General features: G+C 34.9%; 2 protein-coding genes across 3 annotated transcripts; one reads left to right on the plus strand and one right to left on the minus strand.

The window, feature by feature from the left end:
- Window positions 1–146: 146 nt before the first annotated feature.
- Window positions 147–6,972, minus strand: LOC145311795 (uncharacterized). Its single transcript, XM_080150784.1, has 6 exons — window positions 6,179–6,972; window positions 4,793–5,007; window positions 3,989–4,435; window positions 1,964–2,307; window positions 1,388–1,687; window positions 147–1,049 (listed from the first exon to the last, which is right to left on the minus strand). Exons 2-6 carry the CDS (start codon window positions 4,928–4,930, stop codon window positions 779–781), a joined length of 1,500 nt encoding a protein of 499 aa, XP_080006910.1. The 5' UTR covers window positions 4,931–5,007; window positions 6,179–6,972; the 3' UTR covers window positions 147–778.
- A 1,073-nt stretch (window positions 6,973–8,045) lies between these two features.
- Window positions 8,046–23,407, plus strand: LOC145311794 (eukaryotic translation elongation factor 2-like). 2 transcript variants are annotated; one of them, XM_080150783.1, is made up of 13 exons: window positions 8,046–8,269; window positions 8,826–9,037; window positions 10,008–10,407; window positions 11,338–12,010; window positions 12,334–12,574; window positions 12,953–13,347; window positions 13,637–13,754; window positions 19,707–19,789; window positions 20,513–20,639; window positions 21,067–21,249; window positions 22,085–22,217; window positions 22,470–22,564; window positions 23,199–23,407. In XM_080150783.1, the coding sequence occupies exons 3-13, from the start codon at window positions 10,041–10,043 to the stop codon at window positions 23,295–23,297; spliced, it is 2,514 nt and encodes an 837-aa protein (XP_080006909.1). In that variant the 5' UTR covers window positions 8,046–8,269; window positions 8,826–9,037; window positions 10,008–10,040; the 3' UTR covers window positions 23,298–23,407. The 2 variants fall into 2 exon arrangements, with proteins under 2 accessions (XP_080006909.1, XP_080006908.1); XM_080150782.1 differs by lacking the exons at window positions 8,046–8,269; window positions 8,826–9,037 and adding an exon at window positions 9,737–9,888.
- The last annotated feature ends 751 nt before the right edge of the window (window positions 23,408–24,158 follow it).

Consider the following 24,158-nt stretch of genomic DNA (forward strand, 5'->3'; position numbering starts at 1 on the left):
TCATACGTGTAGCTTAAAGTTTAATTTGAATAATTTAGCTTTACAGATTAGGATTCTAATAACTTTAGATGCGTACTTTAGGACGGTGGAAAAATTGAGTTATAGAGAAGCTTTACGTCTGAATATGTAACACTGAAGAAAAAGAATTTTTGCAAGGCCGAAAGTATATTTAATTTGAAATAACAAAATATAGAGAACTATTATATTATAATCAAATCACAAAATTTATATCATTTTCATAAAAGTAAATTTTCTATTTTAATTTTGATGCAATTTTTTTTAATTTGCATAGATAGATAAAATATAATACAACACAAAACAAATAAAGATAATAATATACAATAAATGTTTTTGTATATTTTCTCTTTTGTACTTTTTTTTAGGTTTTACATGGAGTATAATATCCTTAAGATGTTAATTAATAATCTTATATGATAAAAGAATCAAGATTTAAGATGCTATGATACTTACAACTAGAACATAATAATAATAAAAAAACTAAAAGTACAGGCGCGAAGCGCCCCAATTATATGCTTAATCTATAACGCCAAGCATTTCTACATAATGCTGTGTACTTGTCGTCGATAGATAACACCGGGACGTGCGTCATTCAGCTTATTAACTATATCTTTACAGTTCATTCAAGTTCGAATTTTCATTTCATCTGAGTGTTTATAATCGTTGCCAAAGTTCATCATCATTATTTGTCTGTAAGCATGTAATGCATGTTTTAATATGCACGTTTTTTGTTTCTCAACCAGCCGCCATTGAGGTTTGATTACTGCTTGAAGAATGTGGCTGAGAAGTCTTTAGCCGCGACTCCAAATCTGCTCCATTCGGTGTTGGCGGGCAGAGGGTTATTCGCGACACAGTTCTCGTTGAAGTACTTCTTCAACTCGCCCACCAGCTTCTCCATGTTGGCAAGTTTGGCGCGCAACTCCACGTTCCTGTCCGCCAGCACGTCACGCTCCTGACACAGCTCGAAGAATTTGAGTTTTCGCTTCTCTCTGCAGCGCTTCGAGGCTTCATTATTCAGGTCACGACTTCGCCTAAATTAAAATGGTTTATTAGAATAATTTTATCATTTAATATAATGATTAATATAGGTAAATTTGAGTAATTTCAATTGAACAGTAGAAATAAAACCAAGCCTAATCCAACGAGAAGAGATTTTATAATAAATTCATTCTACAATCTCCTACTTTACTGTCCCCTTCACTTATTACTATATTCTCTTTTAAAAACAGCGCAGCAATAACAATCTAACCAACATCTTTCATACGTAAAGAAATATATAATGTTATACAGTAAGAGTAAAGAATGAATAAGTAGGGTAAAAGAAAAGATTTAGTGAAAGTCTTTGGGTAATTATAACAAAAATTCTAACCTGTATTTCATTTGTGCAATATACTCTGCATCCGACATATTACTCTCCGTTGCAGACTCATCATCCGTAATAGGCCTGGCGGCTCTCAATTCCTTCGCATTTACACGCTTTGTGATCTTCCTTGTGCCAACGGGAGGTCTGCCGCGAGTTTTCTTATTTCTGCCCTCAACAACCATAAGGATGGTGGGTGCCAGCTGCGTGTCGGAGACGATCTCATCGGCGTCGATGTCCATGCTTGTGCTAGCCCCAATGCCACTGGTCGACGACGCCCCGCTTAAGTAACGCTCTTTCCTAGCCGGCCTAGAAATTAAAATACCATGAATATATATTAAAAAGACTGCGAAATAGATTTTCATTTTTTTATCTTTCCACCTGTTCAACTTTTTGACCTTTCTTTAAAGAATATTATAGACGCTAAATAAGTCCTTTCATATAAATTCTTAGGAGTAACATTTAAAATTGTCAAAAAGGCTTGAAAATTGAGTAAATAAAATAAATATTATACAGACGGCTACATAATAGAGATAAAACCTAACAAGACCCCGAATATCCGTATGACCTATAAAAGAAACGCACCTGTTAAAATTAGGGACAACCGTTGGTTCTGCCAGGATGATGTTGTTACTTTCCTCGACAGTCGTAGGCATAAGAATTTGTTGGGGCTCAACATGGCTGTCCTCGATCTTATTGGGCAGCAGAAAAACATCTGGGAATGTAAACACGGGCTCTGACACAACCCCAGGCATGGCCAAATCCTCGGAGTCGGGTTTAATCTGGACTGTAATTGGAGCAGGCTGGTGGATCATACCAGGCTGACTTTCTGCACCACTAGTGGCGAGTATCTTGCCAGGGTTAGACACAAATGATCCGTTGACGACAGGCAAAATCATCTCCGTGACGTCGTCAGTGTTGGGCTTCTCCTGAAACAGAAAATTTTCATAAAGATTAGAGTATTTTTCATATTATTAGGTTTCTATGTCATCTTATACAAATGATATGTTATGTTTAAAGAAAAATATTCTCTACCTACTAAACTGTTACTTGTAGTTAGCATTATTTCTAACATGTTTATTGAGAAAAAAAATAAAGGAATAAAGGTATAAAAAATGAAATAATCTATGCTAGAATTTCGTAATTAAATATATACTTAGGAAAATAAAATTTCTTTCGTGAAGATTATGGAATTACCTAACTAATAAAAGGGGGGGGGGGGGAAATGTGGTGACCCGTGCCACGACATACCAGCAATTTTATTTTGGGTGCTACTCCCTTAGTTTTAGAGATAATTGGGTGAAATCTTTTGGGTTGGGTCACTAATTACCCCAACTAGTGGTATCTTTCAAAAAAAACGGCGGCGGGTCCGCCGCTCCCGCCGTTCGCCGCCATTTTCCGCCGCCGCAAATTATTTTTTTTTTATTGCATTTCTCGCCGAATTAGGCAATTTGGAATCATTTGAGACCATGTTATTTTTTTCAAAAATTTTTCCCCTTATAACCAACCCTGCGGACTTTAAAGATATTGAAACAAAATCTTTTGAGGTAGGTCAGTAAAAAATATTTGAATAAAAAATGGCGGCGGTACCGCCGCTCCCGCCGTCCACCGCCATTTTCCGCCGTCGCCGCCAAAAATTTTTTATTGCATTTCTCGCCGAATTAGGCAATTTGGATCATTTGAGACCATATTATTTTTTTCAAAAATTTTTCCCCTTACAAGCCGTCCTGTGGGCGGCGGAAAATGGCGGTGGATGGCGGGAGCGGTGGTACCGCCGCCATTTTTTATTCAAATATTTTTTTGCTGATCTACCTCAAAAGATTTTGTTTCAATATCTTTAAAAGCACAGGAGAAGCACTGAATTTAAGATATACCTTAATAAACGAAAATTTGAAAAAAATGACCAAGTCCTCCCCCCCGCAGGGTTGGTTATAAGGGGAAAAATTTTTGAAAAAAATAACATGGTCTCAAATGATTCCAAATTGCCTAATTCGGCGAGAAATGCAATAAAAAAATTTTTGGCGGCGGCGGCGGACGGCGGGAGCGGCGGTACCGCCGCCATTTTTTATTCAAATATTTTTTACTGATCTACCTCAAAAGGTTTTGTCTCAATATCTTTAAAAGCTTAGGAGAGGCACTGAATTTAAGATATACCTTAATAAACGAGAATTTGAAAAAAATGACCAAGTCCCCCCCCCCCCGCAGGGTTGGTTATAAGGGGAAAAATTTTTGAAAAAAATAACATGGTCTCAAATGATTCCAAATTGCCTAATTCGGCGAGAAATGCAATAAAAAATTTTTTTTTGGCGGCGGCGGAAAATGGCGGCGAACGGCGGGAGCGGCGGACCCGCCGCCGTTTTTTTTGAAAGATACCACTAGTTGGGGTAATTAGTGACCCAGCCCAAAAGATTTCACCCAATTATCTCTAAAACTAAGGGAGTAGCACCCAAAATAAAATTGCTGGTATGTCGTGGCACGAGTCACCACATTTCCCCCCCCCCCCCCTTTATTTATACAAATAGATTTCTTGCAATAAATGAGCCTTATATTAATTCGTTTTTTACTGGAGCTGATTGATATTTTTAGTGACTAGGTACATAATTTAATTACCTCAAACTCATTTAATTCATACATGTCCAGCAACTTGTCCACTTCAAGATTGTTGATCAAGTTTTGCATCGTGTCTTCGCTGGTATCAATCCCAAAATTAGCATTCAATAATTCATCAAACATTGAATCAGCCGGTTCCTCAGCAGCAGCCGTGTAATTCGACACAGCGTTAGGATCAACGGTCTCAAATGTGGACGGCGAATCGGCGGTGTAGCTAAACACAGCGCCCTCCCCCAGATTCATGGAATCAAAGTTTGTGGTTGCCACCTCGGCGGCGGCATATGATGATGTTGGTTGTTGATTTGAAATAGATGCTGTAGGCCACAGCGGCCTCACCATCTCAAGTACTGGGGTGTTTAGGTCATTAGCAGTGGTCGTCATCATTGTGTCATTCATGCTGGCGGCTTCAGCTGAGCTGTAGCTGCGGGACGGAACCAGGTTCATCACCTAAAATTGAAAATGAATAAATAAAGTTAAACATAGGAATGTTGAATTACTTTTTAAGGCAAGAACTTAAAATTTGATATGTTAGGTAAAAAAAGAACATTTAAAAAACCTTTGATGAAAATTCTACTTGCCCATACAAGTAACACATTTATCTTTTGAAAAAGAAAATAGTTTTAATGAAATTAGTCAATATTCTATTCTTTAATTCGTGTAACAGTTACAAAAACTGAACCCGTGGGTTTTTTTTAAGGGAGTATAGCCACAGGACCGAACAGGATAACATGAATGTGCACAAAAACAGAAAATGTCGTTATCATAAGTAATATTCTAAGATTGCTATGCTGCACAATAACCTACCTCGGCCACGTCCTGCTGCCAGTCGTTGCTGCCGGCGTCGGGCTCCGGCTCCAGCAGGAGGTTCAGCAGGCTGGGGGCTGACCCCGCCCCCGCTCCTTCCCTTGGCGGGGGCTGCGCTCCTAGTGGCATAGGCAGCATCGTCGCATCCGAATCTTCTAAGCATCTTTGAGTAATACTGTAGGTGCTTGGTTGATCGAAGTGAGAAATCTTGAAACCTAACATATTATACTATTAATATCTAAATTTTCACAAACAAACCAACTTTTGTCATAAAATGGCCCTTAACATCATATGCCTATTAAATTCTGCAAAAATAGAGATTAAAAGACGCAAATAAAGTATTTCTGTGAAGGAAAAATTCACAAATAACAAAATAAGAGATGAAATTGCGAATATCCACATCAGACATATTCACGAAACCTACAGACAGACAAAACGTTTTATTTCATTTTTTACCTACTCAACTTTTCACTCAGAGTTTAACTGATTTAAGACTATTGCAATTTTTTCAAAATTAATTCGATTTTAACAAGTTTTAGGTAAGTTAAATTTATGAATAAAAGAAGTAGAGTTTTAAGATTTACTTGATTTATTACTGAATTAAACTTTTTTCTTTCAAAGATGTCTTAATTTTCCTCTTTTCAATGGGATAAATAAAATTTTTTTAAAAAATTACCTGGGGGGGGGGGTTATGTAACTAATAAAAAAGTGAATATTTATTTTTAAAAAGGGGTACCCTTTGAAATGAAAATTAATGCTCGATTTTTTTATTACCACGCAACCTTATCTATATGTATCTATAATGTAACGTGTTAAGGTTTTTACTTTTGAGACTAGCAAATAATATCCCAAAAATGACTGTTCCATTTAGATTATAATTTTAAAGAAAAATCTTATGTTACTTTCTGACGGTATTAGGCTATTTTGCTTAAACAGAAGCTACGCAGACACGTGCACAGTTTTAGCAAGGAAGAAAACTTTGATATGTAAATTGGTTAAAAAAAACAAAAAAATAACTAAGGGGGATGGTTTAATTCTCAAAATTAAGAGTGATTTAAATTGAAAATGATTAGAACTTAAGAAAAAATTCATACATTGATGATGTTAGTTTTACTTCAATTTGACGTAAATTTGATAATTCTAAGGCTATGTACGTAAAACTAAAAAACAGAAAAAGTTTTAAGTAGCTGCCGCCTCTCTGTTGAAAAACTTTTAAATAAAATTTAAAAATCTGAAAATATAATAAGATTAAAATTGATAAAAAGGTGAATTTTAGATAAAAACAAGGTAAAAATATAAAAATTATAAGTTACAAATAATCACGTTCATTGCAAAACATTAGAGAAAATTTCCATTCATTTCAATATACTTGAAATACCAACATACCTGAAATCTCTCTTGATGAAATCCTTCCGCTTGAAAAGACTTCCGTATTAACTGTTGCTGGGCCTCTAGGTGTACACACTGCTAGTGCTTGTTCCCCGCCTGTGCTAATGCAATCAGACAGATCTAAAGCTATAGCCTGGTCTAGTATAGCCAGGCTAAGATCAAGCTAGAGTATTGTCCACTGTTATTCCAACCCACAAAGCTTAACTGGGTTGGAATTTGCTTCTTATCTTTTTGTTTTTTCTTTATATCCCGATTTACAACAATCAGGCAGTTTTAGTGTGTAAATAAAACCGGTTTCTATAACTCTCACGTGTAGGTTAGATATAAAATCTAACCAAATTACTTAAAACTTTTAGTTTTTGATCGATAACTTTGTTGAATAACTCTTTTTCTCTTGTTTTGACAGTTTTTAACAGCACTGACAGGTGTAAAAAAACACCTGTAAATAAACACTAACTCCAGAGAGCGCTACAATGTGATGCTCCTTCCTTTGCTATAGTTTTTGATAAACTAACTTGCTGGCCAGGCCTGACTTGCCTGTAGAGCTGCCAGGGCGAACGGAACGGTACACAAGCTAAACTGACCATGGTCGTGTCAGTACGCAAATGCGTAAGCAAGCATGGTGTGCTTACATTTCAACAAAAAGGTCTATATAGTTATTTATTCATCTTAATCTTTAATATCTAATATGACTTATACGACAATTTTCTGTGGCCAGGTTAGGTTTTTTCCCCTATTCTTAATCCATATATAAAAGTAAAAATATCAAGTTAAAATGCGAAAACACTGTCAGTGCAAACAGTACGTGGGTTGCCAGGGCAGGAACGGCATGGGCCAATGCTGGAATTTCCGAAAGATGACCAACAATAGAACTTACAAACTTGTTATTTTTTAAACTTTTATAATTATAAAGAATGAAAATTTTAAACTAATAAGGAAAAAGTAATTCAAAATTTAATTTCTTAAATTAAATGAATTTGAAACTTGTACAGCTTTAATAAAAGATTGGGAATCAAAAAGAGAGGGGGAATAAAAGGGCTGTAAGTGCCTAAACTGTCTGTCTGCCTTGATAGTAATCTGACCAATGAGAGACAACTATTTATGACGTCATTTGTTCCTATTGGTCCGCGCTGATTTCATGTTTATTTGACGGAATTTCATCATGCTTTTATTTTGAATTATATGCAAAATATATAATTTATAAATATTAAAAATATACCTAAATAGGCCATCAGAAAAAAAATATTTTTTCATTACTTTGGAGCAAAGTTTTCATTGACTATTTTTTTCGAATATGGAATAGTATATATAAAGCTATATATTAAAATTCAACAAAAAAATTATAGCCAACCTTATTTTCAATCGCAATTCTTAGAATTGTATATATTTATGTATATCCTACTAGGCAGCTAACACACACAAATAAACCACACACACCAGAGCTTGAAGTTGCCATGCAACTTGAACCATATTGAAAAGACAAAAAACAATTACGAAATTCAAACTGTTATATAATGATTTTCCTTTCACCAAAATATTAAAATGTAAATTATAGAATATTTCTACGGAAACTGTAACTTTTTACACACTAATAAAAACTTTTTAAAAAGAGCAAGTTTTTCTTTAATGGTCGCTCCGTACGTCCGTCCGTAACGGTATAGCTTTTTACTTAATTTTAGCATGTTATAGAATTGTCCTATCGATTTCAAACTTTGCACGATGATTCCTTTAACATATATGATGTTTCTCCTTTACAGGGTAGCCTCTCATAGGTCCTGGGAAGGTTTATAACTATTTTGGAAGGGGGGGGGGCGGGGATTCCACCAGTGACGGGCCAGTAACTGTGCTGCTGAGAAGAGCCGCAAAAACGCAAAGGACATGTGACCATTTTTTCTCTATTGTGAAATTGCATGTGATTTTTCAGGGTACTGCAGTGGGCAAATAATATCATACAGCTCACATCTAATAGGATTCTCACTAGTATGTACTACACGAATGTGAGCAAGGACGTCCAAGCTTTTTCACTTGGGTGGGGAAGGGGGTGGTAATCATCCCTTTACCCCCCCCCCCTCTTAGACTTCCATGAATGTGAGTGTTCTTTACAGATCATATTTAACTGGAAAACACTTGTCACAAAATTTATATGCAAATGGCTTTTTGTGAATCTTTGTGTAGCTTTTTAGTTTTTAGGTCACACATTCTTGTGAATGCTTTGTTCCTTGCTGAACATGAGAATGTCTTAATTTTGACTATGGTTGAGCTATTATCGTAGAAGTGTCCTCGCATTTTACCCGCACTAAGATATTTAAGATAAATAATTTCATGTAGGAATGGTTTCTAAAAAATATGTCTAATTTTTTAATGGCTTTGTTTCTGTATTAATTTATTTGATATTTTCTTTGGTCTGTAATACACCCTGGAAACTGTTTTTTTCTTTCTTTTTTTAACGCTTATTACTCCCTTAATACTTGAGCTATCTTAGTAAAATAAAAAGTTTTTGGCAGCCTACTACTGACTATTTTATGGAATAATGATGAAAAATTCTTAAAATATACAGGAAAAAAACTACGAGGTAGTACATTAGAGGTTGATTTTATTGAATTTAGACTAACCTAGAAGAAAATATTTGCTTTGTTAACTTTAGGATGAGTTAGGGGCCAAACGGCTGGTCGCTCAGACTTGCTAAGCATACCAAAAGAACCGACTTGACAATAGAGTGATATAATGATCATCACAAGAATCATTACTTGAATCCTGTCCGCGATCTGACTGTTGTACCTTCTGCATTTACCATCCTGGCAGAAGGCCAGGTCATCACCTAGTGTTGACCTATACCTGTCATTGCAACACGATCAGGTAGTGACTTTATTTGACGTGTATTGCACCATCTATAATAAGTAGAATTATGTCTGTCTGTCCGTCTGTCCCTTAAGATCTCGGTAACCACTGAACCCATCGGATTCTACTCTTCAGGGAATATACTACTGGTTCTGGTGGTGGTTTTAGGCTATTTTCTTAGGAGATGGGACACCCCCGTCCCCCAACCCCCCAAAAAACAAAAAATCCCCCACCATTTTTAAAAAAATATTTTAGGTAAATAGTGGTGGAGTGGGGGCATCTCCAGGTAATAAAAGATGTAATTATACCTCTTGGGGCAAAGCCCCTAGAAGCTAGGGGCGAAGCCGCTAGTCCTTATAATAAAGTAAAAGGATGTTTGTCTGTATCTGTTTGTCTGTACCGAAGGATCTTGCTAACCGCTGAAGCGATCGGGTTTTCCTTTACAGGGTAGCTTCTCATGGGTCCTGGGAAGGTTTATAACTATTTTTGGGTAGGGTACCAACACCCTCCCAAGAGAAATCGCCCCTATATAAAATTACATCCCCCCTCCCTCACAGCCCCCAAATATTTTTTTATCTTTTGAAAAAAATGTAAATTAAATAAATAGGTTTTGGGATTCAACTCCCCCCTCCTCAAGTGCCCCTAGAGGCCTCTATGGGCATAGCCGCTAGTATTATATAGTACATCAAGGTAGCAGAGGGATTACTAGGGAGTTTTAGTTAAAGAGGAGTGGGGTACATCGTTTGACGTTGTAACTGTTGTGCAATAACAAATTATTGCACAACCTTAAATTCTTATATTATAAAGTCTTATATTAGATCAAACTTTATGATTAGTTTAACTTATACTACCGAAAAGAACGAATAATGGTCAGATTTACTTTTAAAATTAATCTTTAAATTATTTTATATCAAAATATTTTATTGCCTACTTTAGTCAATACTGTTTAAAATTTATTTGTGAAAAATAATATTTTCTTGATGTGTAGGTGAACTTTACAATCGAAGAGGTCCGAGGATGTATGGACAAGAAGAAGAACATCAGAAATATCTCTGTCATTGCCCACGTCGACCACGGCAAGTCGACTTTGACAGACTCTCTTGTGTCCAAGGCCGGTATCATTGCTGCCTCCAAGGCTGGCGAGACTCGTGCCACCGACACCAGAAAGGACGAGATAGAGAGAGGTATCACCATCAAGTCCACCGCCATTTCCATGTACTTCGAGATGGACCAGAAGGATCTTGCTCTCGTCAAGCAGGAGAAGGAAGATACCCCCGGTTTCTTGATTAACTTAATTGACTCTCCCGGTCACGTTGACTTCTCCAGCGAGGTCACAGCTGCTCTTCGTGTCACCGATGGTGCCCTTGTCGTTGTAGACTGTGTTTCCGGTAAAAATTAAATTTTCTCAAGAATTACATGTACATACTTTATAATTATTTAGTTTCTGTATAATGGTCATAGAATTATTCAATATCTAACTCTTTATTATTGAACTAGTAAACTAGCGGAGGCGTCCTTCTTAGCCTCTAGGGGGTTTGTATTTAAAGGGATTTTTTTGTGAATGCTCTTTATTACATTTAGCAACTTTAACCTTTAGGGCATGCTGTAATTAAATCAATATGTCATAGGTTTTTTGAAGCTGGAAAATCGACCACAGATTTTGCCAAACTTTTCTCTTTTTTTCAACTTGATTTTTTTAGAAAATTTTGCTAATAGAACTAATTTTTTTTTAGCCAAATCTATTCAAAATTGCCTGAATTTTAAGGATCAGGCCTTTAAAGTCATAAAAAATTATTTTTTCTAGTAGTATTTTTATGTTTTTTATCAAAAAAATTTTCGAAAGAAAAGTCAAATTTCGCGTACTTCGGAAAAATTATTTTTTTTGGTAGAAAAAATTGACCTATCTTAATAAAATTTATTGTGCATACTCTTTATTACATTTAGCAACTTTTACCTTTTGGGCATGCTGTAATAAAATCAATACGTCATCGATTTTTCGAAGCTTGAAAATGCCCTACCGACTTCGCCTCAAGGCGGGGCGAAGTCGGTGCCGTTTTAGAGATCAATTTTGACAAAGTCCTAGGTTTACGTCCTTTTAGGACCTGATCGACTTTTCCGAGATCTTTCTACTGGTTTTTGGTCCCATTTAAAAAAAATAATTTTTACGATTTGCAGGTTCAAAAACCGAAAAAAAGACAGAGTTCGCCCCGCTTTACCCTATTAAAGAATAAAAGCGAAATTTTTCATTGTTTTTAGAACTTAAAGACTTGTCTATGAAATTGTAGGTTTTCAATTTTATGATTAAATGACTTATTCAGGTGTGTGTGTCCAGACCGAGACTGTACTTAGACAGGCCATTGCCGAGCGTATTCGTCCCGTCCTATTCATGAACAAGATGGATCGTGCTCTGCTTGAGTTGCAGCTGGAGCAGGAGGAACTGTACCAGACTTTCCAGAGAATTGTCGAGAACTTCAACGTTATTGTCGCCACCTATGCTGATGACGACGGACCCATGGGTATTGTTCGTGTGGACGTCAACAACGGCTCCGTTGGTTTTGGTTCTGGTCTTCACGGCTGGGCCTTCACTCTCAAGCAGTTTGCTGAGATGTACGCCACAAAGTTTGGCGTTGATGTCGACAAAATGATGAAGAAGCTGTGGGGTGAGAACTTCTTTAACGCAAAGACCAAGAAGTGGTCCAAGTCCAAGGATGAGGACAACAAGAGGTCCTTTGTCATGTACGTGTTGGACCCCATCTACATGGTGTTTGATGCTATCATGAACTTCAAGAAGGAAGAGACCGCTAAGCTGCTCGGCAAGCTGACAACCTCTTCTGGCAAGTCTGTCAAGGAAATCTTGAAGCCTGATGAGCTTGAGCTGGAAGGCAAGCCCTTGATGAAGACTGTTATGAGAAACTGGCTGCCTGCTGGTGACGCTATGTTCCAGATGATTGTCATCCATCTGCCATCACCTGTCACTGCTCAGAAATACAGGTAAATCATTCTGTTTTGATGTTGGGTTATGTTTAAAAATTTTTATTTTGATATAATTCTTTTATTAACTATCCTTATATTCCCGAATTACATACATATTTTCCCTATACTTTTGAGGATATTTGAAGACATAATTTAGTATTATAAATTAACTCAATTTAACTCATTTCTGTAAGTTAAATTATATATGATGAGAATGAGAATCTTTGTTGTGATTACTTGACATGTAACAAACCTTCCAATAAGATCTGAACTACATTTGTATTGTTGTAGATTCAGTTTTGATTTTAAAAATTAAATCTAAACCCTGTTTATTTGTTTAGAGCTCAGCTCTTGTACGAGGGACCCCCCGACGATGTTGCCTGCACCGGTATCAAGAACTGCGACGCCAGCGCTCCCTTGATGATGTACATCTCCAAGATGGTCCCCACATCCGACAAGGGTAGATTCTACGCTTTCGGTCGTGTCTTCTCCGGTAAGATCGCAACCGGCTTGAAGTGCAGAATTATGGGCCCCAACTATGTTCCTGGCAAAAAGGACGATCTCTATGAGAAGAGCATCCAGGTTTGTCAGTTTTACCTTTCTGATAAGTTGCTTAAGTTTATACTTTTTAAAATATTAAAACAGGGGTGTATATGGGGGATTATGGAAAAAATAGACTTGGTGTACCTATTTATATTATTACTTGCCAATATTTTAGTGCATCATTTATCTAACATATGATGCAAAGTTCAGACTTCACCCATTCATCAAAAGAATTAAATTATTTGAAATGCAAATCTAATGAGGGAACTACTGAAATGCTTAAAGCTAGTCAATAATATGATGATACACTCAGTTTTGACTCAATGATCTTTAACTACCTTCCAAGAAGATCTGAAATATCTTTTTTTGTAAAGTTTTAAGATAAAATTTAGATCGTTTAATTTTCTATTAATTTAGAGAACCATTCTGATGATGGGAGGTAAGGTCGAGGCTATTGAGGATGTCCCCGCAGGTAATATTTGCGGTCTGGTCGGAGTAGATCAGTTCCTTGTCAAGACCGGAACCATCACCACCTGCAAGGAGGCCCACAACATGAAGGTCATGAAGTTCTCCGTGTCCCCTGTTGTGCGTGTCGCTGTCGAGCCCAAGAACCCCGCCGATCTGCCCAAGCTGGTCGAGGGTCTGAAGAGATTGGCCAAGTCTGATCCTATGGTGCAGTGTGTTATTGAAGAGTCTGGAGAGCATATTATTGCTGGCGCTGGTGAGCTACATCTTGAGATTTGCCTCAAGGATCTGGAGGAGGACCACGCTCAGATTCCACTCAAGAAGTCCGACCCTGTTGTATCCTACAGGTAAATAAAAATACATAATATATGCTACTAGCGGTTTGTTGAAAAGTTAGCGACGTGTTAACAATTTATCATTTAATACTTGCGATAATTCCATTTTTGAGTAAATAGTATATATCAACTTTATAATAGGACAACTTTCAGAGAGAAACTAACAATCATATTAATCCAATAAATTAAAATTTTAAAAAAGTTTACACAAATTTTAAGTATTTTACTTGCATGTCCCTTGACTATTTTGATAATATTTGAGTCTTGTAAGAAAGATAGCTAATATTTATTTTCAATTTAGAGAGACTGTTCAAGAGGAGTCTAACCAAATATGTCTGTCCAAGTCCCCCAACAAGCTCAACAGACTCTTCATGAGAGCCGTTCCCATGCCTGATGGTCTCGCTGAGGACATTGACAAGGTAATTTTAGGTTCTTAAAGGGATGAGAATTAGCCATATAGTACTGATAAAGAAGATTTTATAAGCATCTGATTACCAGGGAGTAAGGGAGGGGACAATGGATCGAATATTCAATTTTTAGGAGTCTCAGACTTTGGGTACTGGCTTAAAGGGAATGTGCAAAAATTTAGCAGTTTCTGACTGAGTTTGGGGACCTGCGCATGAAATGCCGCTACTCGTTATGTATGTTTTGAATATTGCAGACGGGGAGAAGGGATAAGGGAAGTGGGGGCAAGGGAAATAAACACTCGTTGTGTTAGTTTGGAATGTAGCAGACGGGGAGAAGGGAGAAGGGAGGTGGGGAAAAAAAACAGAATAAAAAGGGGCAGTCATATTCTTGCTAGCAGCTGGCCGGGTCCAATAATCTTTTAATATAAAAATCACACCAAAAAACCTCAATATATTTCATCAAAAACAAGTTGTGATTTCACTTTACATGACGCTATGGAAATCTATTATTCAATTTACAATCCCTTTATAATTTCCTACAAATTTATTGGATTAAACTGGATTTCATGCCCTTTCTTTGATAACTCTTATATTGAATTAATTGCCCATTGTCCCCTCCCTTACTCCCTGTCTGATTACAGTATACGAGTGGTTGTATATTCTGCAAAAGTTTTCCTTGCTGCAAATGTTCTTATTTTTCCCCTCATAGTTTTTTTTCCAGCAAGGAAAGGGATAAAATAGAAAAATACTTAAGAACTCTTTGTTCATATTATCCTCCCTCCCACATATTCTTCCCCCCCCCCCCCCCCAAAGGGGAGAAAATGGAAAATAAATTTCTGTTATCCCAATTTTTATCTCCCCTCAACCACATTTGTTATCCCCCCCCCCTTTAGCAGGGTCAACCATGCAGAATATACACCCATGCACTATGCACTTAGATATCTCCAGTATGTGATACATTTAATTTTACAGGCTTCATTGTTATTTCTTTTCCCTTTCTATGGAAAAGATACTTGAAAAATACCTGGAACAAATAAATGTTTACAATGGATGTAGAATATATGTGGATATTATGACATGGGAATAATTGTAGGAGCCTAGGAGGGTATGGAGATCGTTGTTTTAGCCCGCTACAAGGTTTACTTTAAGAGTTCTTGGTGATCTGTTATAAGATTCAAGTAACAAAACCTTTAAGTTTACTTAATATTAGCGAATTAGGCTAAAGCTTCAAAGTATGTATTAAAGGAAGCCTGCAAGGAATACCACGCATTAACTGCTGAAAGACTGCCACAAGTAGACCCAATACCCTAAATTTGAAGCCTTCAGCTTCTATAACAAAAAAGTTCTAGGCCTTTTAAAATGACATTTTATGTACAATAAAAATTTTGAAAGAATTTGAATGCTAATGTTAGAAATTTTGAAATTAAACTACGTGGCCTAGAAACAAAATTATAAGCTTATTTTTGTCATAAATTTAGATTGCCAGTAACTAATTATGTATTTAGAATAAAAATACCCATTTTATAGTCAAAATCATTAAAAAAAAATAAGTTTAACTTGCGTTGTACCGAATGTACTGTAGCCAATCAGAAGGCTGAATCAGCTAAGAAACCAATCACAGCTGAGCTTGCAGAAGTTTCCCCCTTTGTTTCCGCTATGATTTTTGTTTAAAAATGCAATTTAAATTGATTTTTTTTCATAGATTTTGACTATGAAATGTGGTGTTCTTATTGTAAAAATGTAATCAGTTACAGGCAATCTAAATTTCTGACAAAGATAAGGTTATAATTTTGTGTCTAGGCGACGTAATTTAATATTGTTTTTTCTTTAATGAGCATCAGAAATCTTTCAAAATTTCCATTGTATATAAAATGCTTTTTTGAAATACCTAGAACTTTTTTGTTATTGAAGCTGAAGGCTTTAAATTTGGGGTATTGGGTCTACTTGTGGCAGTCTTTCAGCAGTTTAAGCGTTGTATTTCTTGCAGGCGTCCTTTAAGGTATCTCTAGTATGTGATACTATTGCATATTTGTATTTGTTGCTTTAGTGTCGACTAAAAAATTCTTATTTTCTGTATGTAGACCTGAAAATAAGATTAATTTATAATATAAAGTATTTAGCCAGTAGTTTGCACTACAAAGGGAGGGTTGTGCTAAAATTCCGTAAAAGTGTGAGTTTTAAGGCCTAAAAACAGGAGTAGAACGATAATATTCACTAACTATATGTATTCCTTATTAAAAAGAACTAGGGACAAAAAAATTAAATTAAAAAAATTGTTAAAAAAAACCGAAAAATTCATCGAATGCTTTGCTAATGTCAAACTGACAACAATAAAAAATATACAATTATAAATAATTCAATCTATAGGTTCAAGATAAAGGTTGAGAACAATCAATCTCCTTGAACACTGAAAAAAGAACATTCTTTACAGGTTGTACAAGCAGAGAACAAAAAAATGAAACTGAAACAAATCATTTATACAATAACTTAGTGAAACCAACGCAACAAGTTACATAGAGACATGGGGGGCATCGGTTCTGACACTTTTGCGTAATCAGTGATTATAGGCTTTGTCATTATAGTGAGACAGGGAGTAAGGGAGGGGACAATGGGCAGTTAATTCAATTTTATAGTTGTGACCCTTTAAGGTTGAAAACCCAGATATTTCCAGATAAAACAAGTATTTGCAATATAGCAACCTTTAGTGGAAATTTTTGACTTTTTTAATTGTTTTTAATTCGAAATGCACCATCCTTAAACTGATGCTTTACTACAAGCCTTTGATTCTAGAGATCAAGACCCTTGTTTACAATTCATTTCCATAATTGTTATTATTTAAACTTCGGAAAATTAAGGAAACATACCATTTTACTTTTAAAAATCTTTTACCCAAATTTTTTTATTGTATTTATTAAAAAGCTTAGACATGAAAAAGCCTTTAAATAATTATATTACAAAACTTACTAAAACAATTACCTTCCTACAGAACTTTTAACTCAAGTTATTTCATTTAACGAAATAAAAATGAGATACCTTGCGTCAAAATTTGATACTACATAAATAAAATAGTTGAGAACATAAGTACATCTTAATTTTAAAGATCTTAAGGTTTAAGTATCATATCTTAGGATAACTGGTAGCTGCGCTCCTAGCATCCAGGACAGAAAAATAAAATAACACCATATTGAGATTTTAATGATAAACAAACCTTGAACAACTCAGGACTTCGTGAATTTTCCCTAAAATTTTGAAATTAATCGGATCATTAATTACAGAAATATTAAGCTAAAGACAAAAAACTTTTGCCTTTACATTAAAACAATAAGAAACATCTAACATGTCTAAAGTAACGAAAAGAGCTAACCGTTACGGACGTACAAATGTGCGGGACCTAATTATAGGAAGGCTTTGCTCATAATAACTAATAATCTTAATATAATTTCTTTCTACAACGCACTAATCGGAATGAATTAACATTAAACAAGAATTAGATATAAAAAATGTAATGATTCAATTTATAAAATAATTTTCAAAATCAAAATATTCTGTCTGCTTGTTATTGTTTATCTTTTTGTTGACGCGCTAGTTTGCCGCGAGATTTTGCATGATTTTGCGTGACGTCATTCATAATTGGTCCCCAAGATTGGTTAGAAACTGCTAAATTCTTGCATGTTCCCTTTAAGCCAGTCCCCAAAGTCTGAGACTCCTAAAAATTGAATATTCGATCCATTGTCCCCTCCCTTACTCCCTGATAGTGAGAGGATAGATTATTTCACAAAAAAGTTTCCATTTGGGATGTAGTTTTCCAATTTTTTTTTTTTTTAATTTGGATTTGGCCTTCAGGTTCAGGTGCTGCAGGCCTCCAGGTTGTCTCTGGATAGGTAAAAATGAAAAAAAATAATTATAAAACAACTTATAACGGATCTTGGACAAAGTAGCTTCGGACAAAGTAGCTTCGGACAAAGTAGCTTCAGGACAAAGTAGCTTCCGGACAAAGTAGCTTCCGGACATTTACTTAAGAAAAGTAGCTTCCTTAGAAAAATAGAAAAAACCTCCTAAACGACAAACCTCCTAATGCGACATCTTTTAAGTAAAACCCCCTAAAAACTTTTCAAGTGATATCACATTTATTAAGTGTGAGGTAAGGGTCGATATTTTTAATGCAAGGTTGTATCGGGTTCGAAACCATGCCGTTGGGTAGCCATTACAGACTTTGGGACAACTGTCGGACGGATTTTTAAATTTCACCCTGTAGACAAAGTTATTCAAGAAAGAAATTTCGGTTTTGAATTTCGTCCCTGTGTGTTTTATCGCCATATTGGATTTTATTGTTCAACTTTTTTAACAGCAGTGGTGGATTTTTTCCTTAAATTTGGAAGATTTTTTTATTTAATAACTTTTGAAAAATTTTAGGACGTTTTACTTAAGAAATGTCTACACAGAAAGAGAGACATAGAAAAAGGCATAAAGACAGACATAAAGACAGACATAAAGACAGACAAATAGACAGACAAAATGACAGACAGACAGACAGAAAGGCGGACAGAAATTGTAAAAATTTTAAAAAATGTTAAAACGAATTAAAAATTATAAAAAAAATCGCCGAACCCTTTTTAGTAAAATCCACGATCCACTTTTTGTTAAAATTGTTAAAGTTTTGTCTTTCAATAAAATTAGAAGTTAATGTACATTAAACATTCTTACATAGGTTAGGTTAGGTTAGGTTATAGGCAAGGGGGCCGAGCGCCCGCGGCTAGGCAGGCCAGGGGGCCGAGCGCTGCGGCCATAACCTTTATTACTATTAGAAGCTACTTTTCTTAAGTAAATGTCCGGAAGCTACTTTGTCCGGAAGCTACTTTGTCCTGAAGCTACTTTGTCCGAAGCTACTTTGTCCGAAGCTACTTTGTCCAAGATCCCTTATAACACAAAATACTTATGCATCTTTTATCTTCAAATATGTAAATAACATTTAAAAAGATGCATATTTTGTAATTTAATTTAACTCTTAAACAAAAATTTCGTTTTCATTTTTACCTGTCCAGAGACCTGTTTTGTCTTTTTTCGCCAAATTTAATCTTCTGAGACTTTTTTTTTCTTAAAAATTTCCCTCATATTTTCACTTGAAACTTTTTTTCAATATTGACATAGTTTAAATGTTGAAGGTTAATGTGAAAATATAGGGATATTTTTATGAAAAAAAAGTTTCTCTCAGATGATTGAAAATTGTCTAGTTAGGCGAGAAAATGCAAAAAAATATTGACGGGTTTTGGCAAAAGCGGCAGTTCCGCCGCCGTTTCTTCAGTTATATTTTGTACCTCTTTAAAACAACTGCCATGCCAAATCTTTAACTTTTTATTTAGTTGAGTTCCATTGACTTTCAGTTATTGTTTCAATTTTATGGCAGTTCAATTATTGGAAAGAGTTTCAAAAATTACAAATAATGCCAATTATTTCAAAGATATTAATTTTTTAAAACATTATTTGATTGTCCATGGTAATTCTATCTATTATATGTTAAAAATTAATTTTTGTCAGATTGACATTAGCAAAGCTTTCGGTGAAATTTTCAGATTTTTTTAACAATTTTCAGGTATTGATAACTTTTTAAAAAATATTGTGTATAGGTATAGTTCTTTTCAATAAGTAATACACACATTTAGTGAATATTATCGTTCTACTCCTGTTTTTAAGCCTTAAAACTCACACCTTTACGGAATTTTATAACAACCTACTTCTCACTTATTAAATTACCTTCATAACTAGCCACTAGTGAAATTATAACAGGTTTTGAGCCATTCTGTAAAATCATACTTTTTTTTTTTTTTAAATCTTATAAAATTAAATTATTTAGTGAACCATTCGCGGAAAGCTGTTGATAATACGTTGCGATAAATATCTATTTCTTAATAAAAAAGGAAAACTAGCGATGCTCTAATGGATGATTGATAACTTAAATCATTTTAGGGAGATGTCAACCCCAGAGATGATCTGAAGGTCAGAGGAAAATACTTGGTTGATAAATACGAATTTGACGCCACAGAATCCAGGTTAGGACTTAATCCAAACTTACTCCGTCCGCGGTTTCCTTACAAGAGTTTAGTCAGAACCCCTCCTCTCACTGTTTTTATGGAATTTTGTTGGAAGAAGTGCGGGTAATTTTTGTGTTATAAATATTGATTGGTACCCACTTGAAATTTACATTATTTAGCCATCCAATTTGATGGTAGACCACATGGTTGAGACACGCCAGGGCTAGCCTTGCGGGCTGTTCTGGTCTGCAGGGCAATACGGCACAGGTTCAATCACCAGCCGAGAGTTTGAGTTAGGATTTTGGTTTCTAGCTCATTAGTAGTGTTGGATACATTTTTTTTTGTTACAACTAGGAATGGATTTATATTATACGTTGATATCATGATGGGATAAAAATTGTCATCAACTTAGATTGTAATTTTTTTATAGCTATTTTTGGTCGATCCGTTTATCTAGTATGAGATGGTGGAGATTGCTGATTTAGCCAGCTGGAGTTAACCTTATTATAGAAAATGAAAATCTGGTGTAGGATCCATGTAATAATATATCCATTCTACGAAAGGTCATGTGGTGCTTTTAAGCCAACAAATTTATATTACTAAATTCTTTAACCTGCATTCCTATAGTTTTACCCTAAAACTTTATTTTGGCATTTATTACCTTGTACCTTTTACTTCATTAATGTTCTTACTTACCTTTTAAAGTATTTAAACATTTGTTCAAATTAAAATAATATTCAGAAAGATCTGGTGCTTCGGCCCCGACACCCATGGTCCTAACATCATGGTTGACTGCACCAAGGGAGTCCAGTACTTGAATGAAATCAAGGACTCTGTTGTCGCTGGCTTCCAGTGGGCCACCAAGGAGGTAAACCAAGTTTTTTTTAACTTTTAAAAATGCGAATAAAATTTTTAACACCTTATATTAAAACTAGTACCTACCTAAAATAATTGGAAGGTTTATTTTTTTTTGGTGGGGTTGGGAAGAAAATAGCCTAAAACCACCACAGGACTAGTAGGTATATTCCCTAAAGAGTAGAATTCAATCAGTTCAGTGGTTACCAAGATTTTAAGCTTAAGACGTACGGACAAACATCTACTTAGTATTATAGATATTTCTTTATCTTATTTTTTGCTTTTGGTTAATAGCCTTTTAATTTGTTAATCTAATGATGTTATTGAAGTGGGAATCTTTATGAAAAATAATGAAAGTTAACATTTACTTCCCTAAAAAGGCCTGAAACATTTAAGTATCTATTAATATATTCCTAATCTAATACATTTACTTTGTAAAGGGTGTGCTTTGTGGCGAGAACTTGCGTGCAGTTAGATTTAACCTTTATGATGTTGACCTTCACCCTGACGCTGTTCACCGCCGTGGTGGTCAGATCATTCCCACAGCTAGACGTGTCCTGTACGCTTGCATGTTGACCGCTGAACCCAGGCTTATGGAACCCGTATACCTTGTCGAAATCCAGGTATAAAAAATTTAATATTCAATCTAATTACAATATCTATTGAGGTACGGTTGTCTCTGTGATGAGAACATGAGAGCCATTAGGTTTAACTTCTACGACGTGGCCCTTCACGCTGACGCTATTCACCGCGATGGTGGTCAAATTATTCCCACAGCCAGGCGTGTCTTGTTTGCTTGCATGCTGACCGCTGAGCCCAGGCTTATGGAGCCTGTTTACCTTTGTGAAATTCAGGCATAGTGCAACTGTGTTGTGTTTTGCTACAATAGAATTGTCATATATTTTGTTTCCCATGGCAGTCAAATCTTTAGCACAAATCGCTAGTAACAAAATTGACTGCTTTTATCTTAGCAATCTTGTATACCTTTTTATATGTTTAGTAAATTCCTTTACAATCTAGTTCTAGCTTTAAGAAAATTTGATCACTAACATTTATATTTTGTGTGAAAGTTTTTCTTAACACCAACTAGTTATATAGTTATTTGAGAAACAATTGTAATACCAAAGATAAGTGTCTTATTTTAATGCATTTCAGCCCAATATCGTGAAAACAAACCATTTTTTAGAGCTTACTATTTTCACTAGACAGAAGTTTTAATTTAAATAATTCACAAGCCTCTCCCCCCCCCCCTCATTATTATAAACTTTTCGAAAAACTAAACCTAACTGTTATGTTCGACTAGAAAGTTTGGGAACTTTTAAAGTATTCCATATTGCTTTGATCTTTATTAATAAAGTATTATTTTTAACTGTCCAATTCATTAATTTTCTTTAAAAAATTTGTAACACTTAGTGTGCACTTTTCTGACAAAATTATAATTTTAATATCTTAATTTAGTGTCCTGAAAACGCTTTGGGTGGTATTTATGGTGTGTTGAACAGACGTAGAGGTCATGTTATTGAGGAGGCTCAGACCCCTGGTACCCCCATGTTTGTTGTCAAAGCCTACCTGCCCGTCAATGAATCATTCGGTGAGTTATTTTTTACTAATGCAACTAGTTTATCAAGGGTGGCGATTTTGATAGTTTATAAGATTTAAATTTTTCGTGGTTGTCCTAAATATTTTTAACTTTCGGCCTGGGTAACTAAATATGATGTTATTGAAGTAGGAATCTATCTAAGTGGGATAAATAATGATAATTAACATTTACTTCACTGATTTAAAATAAATATTTTGATAACAATAAGTTAACCTAATTTTTGATGTATTTGTTTTTGTGTAGGTTTCACAGCTGATTTGAGATCTAATACCGGTGGACAAGCTTTCCCACAGTGCGTCTTCGATCACTGGCAGATTATGCCCGGAGACCCACTTGAGGTATGTACGCACTTTCAACCAGATATTATTTTAAACTCTCCCCCCTTCAAGGATTTTTTATTATTGCAAGGGGGTGAGCTAAGGTGTAAGACATGTTTTATAATGCATAACAAACTGTTTTCTTTGGAATTAGGGAAAGGTTAATGGAAGTTATTTAGTTTTTTATTTCTCTAAATCAGCCACGCTCTCTTATCCTTAATGATATTAAGAGTTCCAGTTTAAATTAAATAGAGGTAGATAAAATGGGAATTAGGAAGCATCATTACATATTTATTTTATTTCATGTGCCGAAAAATCCCCCAACAGTATTTTAAACTAATCAATTTTAATTTTTTATAACCGAAGCTACTCTATAATTCGCTTAGTCCGTCCGTAATATTATGGGGGAAACGTGATTTTCTCTGCTTCTATTCAAGATAAATGGCTGAAATTTTTAGGGTCATATTTGTCATATTCCATCAAGTGTCCAATAATTGCGGTGCCAGATAAATTCCTAGATTTTTATTTATTACACTTCTATAGTTAATTTTTTCCTGATATCAATTAATAATTTTTGAGCTTCGCTACTTATGGATGTTGTCATCCTTGTTTGATATTAATGTCAATAAAAAACTAATCTATGTTCTCGTTTCAGGTGGGTTCCAAGACCAACACCATCGTCGAGGACACTAAAAAGAGGAAGGGACTGAAACCCGGCAACCCTGACCTAGTAAATTATCTTGACAAATTGTAACTCAAACCTACACAAAACTTTTCTTATATTTTGGATTATTTTTCTATTATCATATTTGTGTTTGTATTTGTTATTTTATTATTTAATACATAGTTCTTCCATTTTCAAAATTCTCGATTTTTAAAGTATAAATCATTAAAAGAATTTAATGTAATTTTTACCTTATTTGATGAATTAACTCAATTAAAATTTGGGTTTTTAAAAATATCCTTCATTGAAATTCAAATCTAAAACCCTACATGCATCAAAATTATGTACTAATGTAGGTATAGTTTTAACCATATTTAATTTTCATATTGGTCATAAGGTAAACTAAACATTGACAAGGATGACAACGTCCATAAAAGCAAAGCTCTGAAACGGTAGGACAAACGAACATTAACTCTTGCACTGTGTCAGAACTGAATAAGCAACATATAAATGTATAAGTTTTGACAAAATTGTACATACAATTTGTTGCAAAACTGTTCAACACATTGTACTGTTTAAAGGACAAACTTACATTTTTAGGACTTGACTATAATGTTGCTTCGCTTATAATATAGTAATATGTTGTCCCAAGAATCAGTATTCTAAAATACGTAAGGACATTTTGGTAACCATTATAGAGTTGCTACGCTTTTCAAATCATATCTAACTGTTTAGAATCGACGGACCGACCCTAACTAAAGAAAAGCTTTGCTTTTAAAAATGTATCAAAAAGTAGTTTTGCTTCCAAACGGAATGGATTTTAATATATGCTGCTTTTGAATTTAAGTTTTGACCCGAAAGAATCTGGCTCATTACTCATATTAATGTATATAATTTTAACCCTTTTGATACAAACTTAATTTACTTATATAAGTATCTATCTTTCTAGGT

The sequence above is a fragment of the Acartia tonsa genome, chromosome 2, assembly GCF_053477335.1.
Source record: "Acartia tonsa isolate MP-2025a chromosome 2, ASM5347733v1, whole genome shotgun sequence".
Lineage (NCBI taxonomy): Eukaryota > Metazoa > Arthropoda > Copepoda > Calanoida > Acartiidae > Acartia > Acartia tonsa.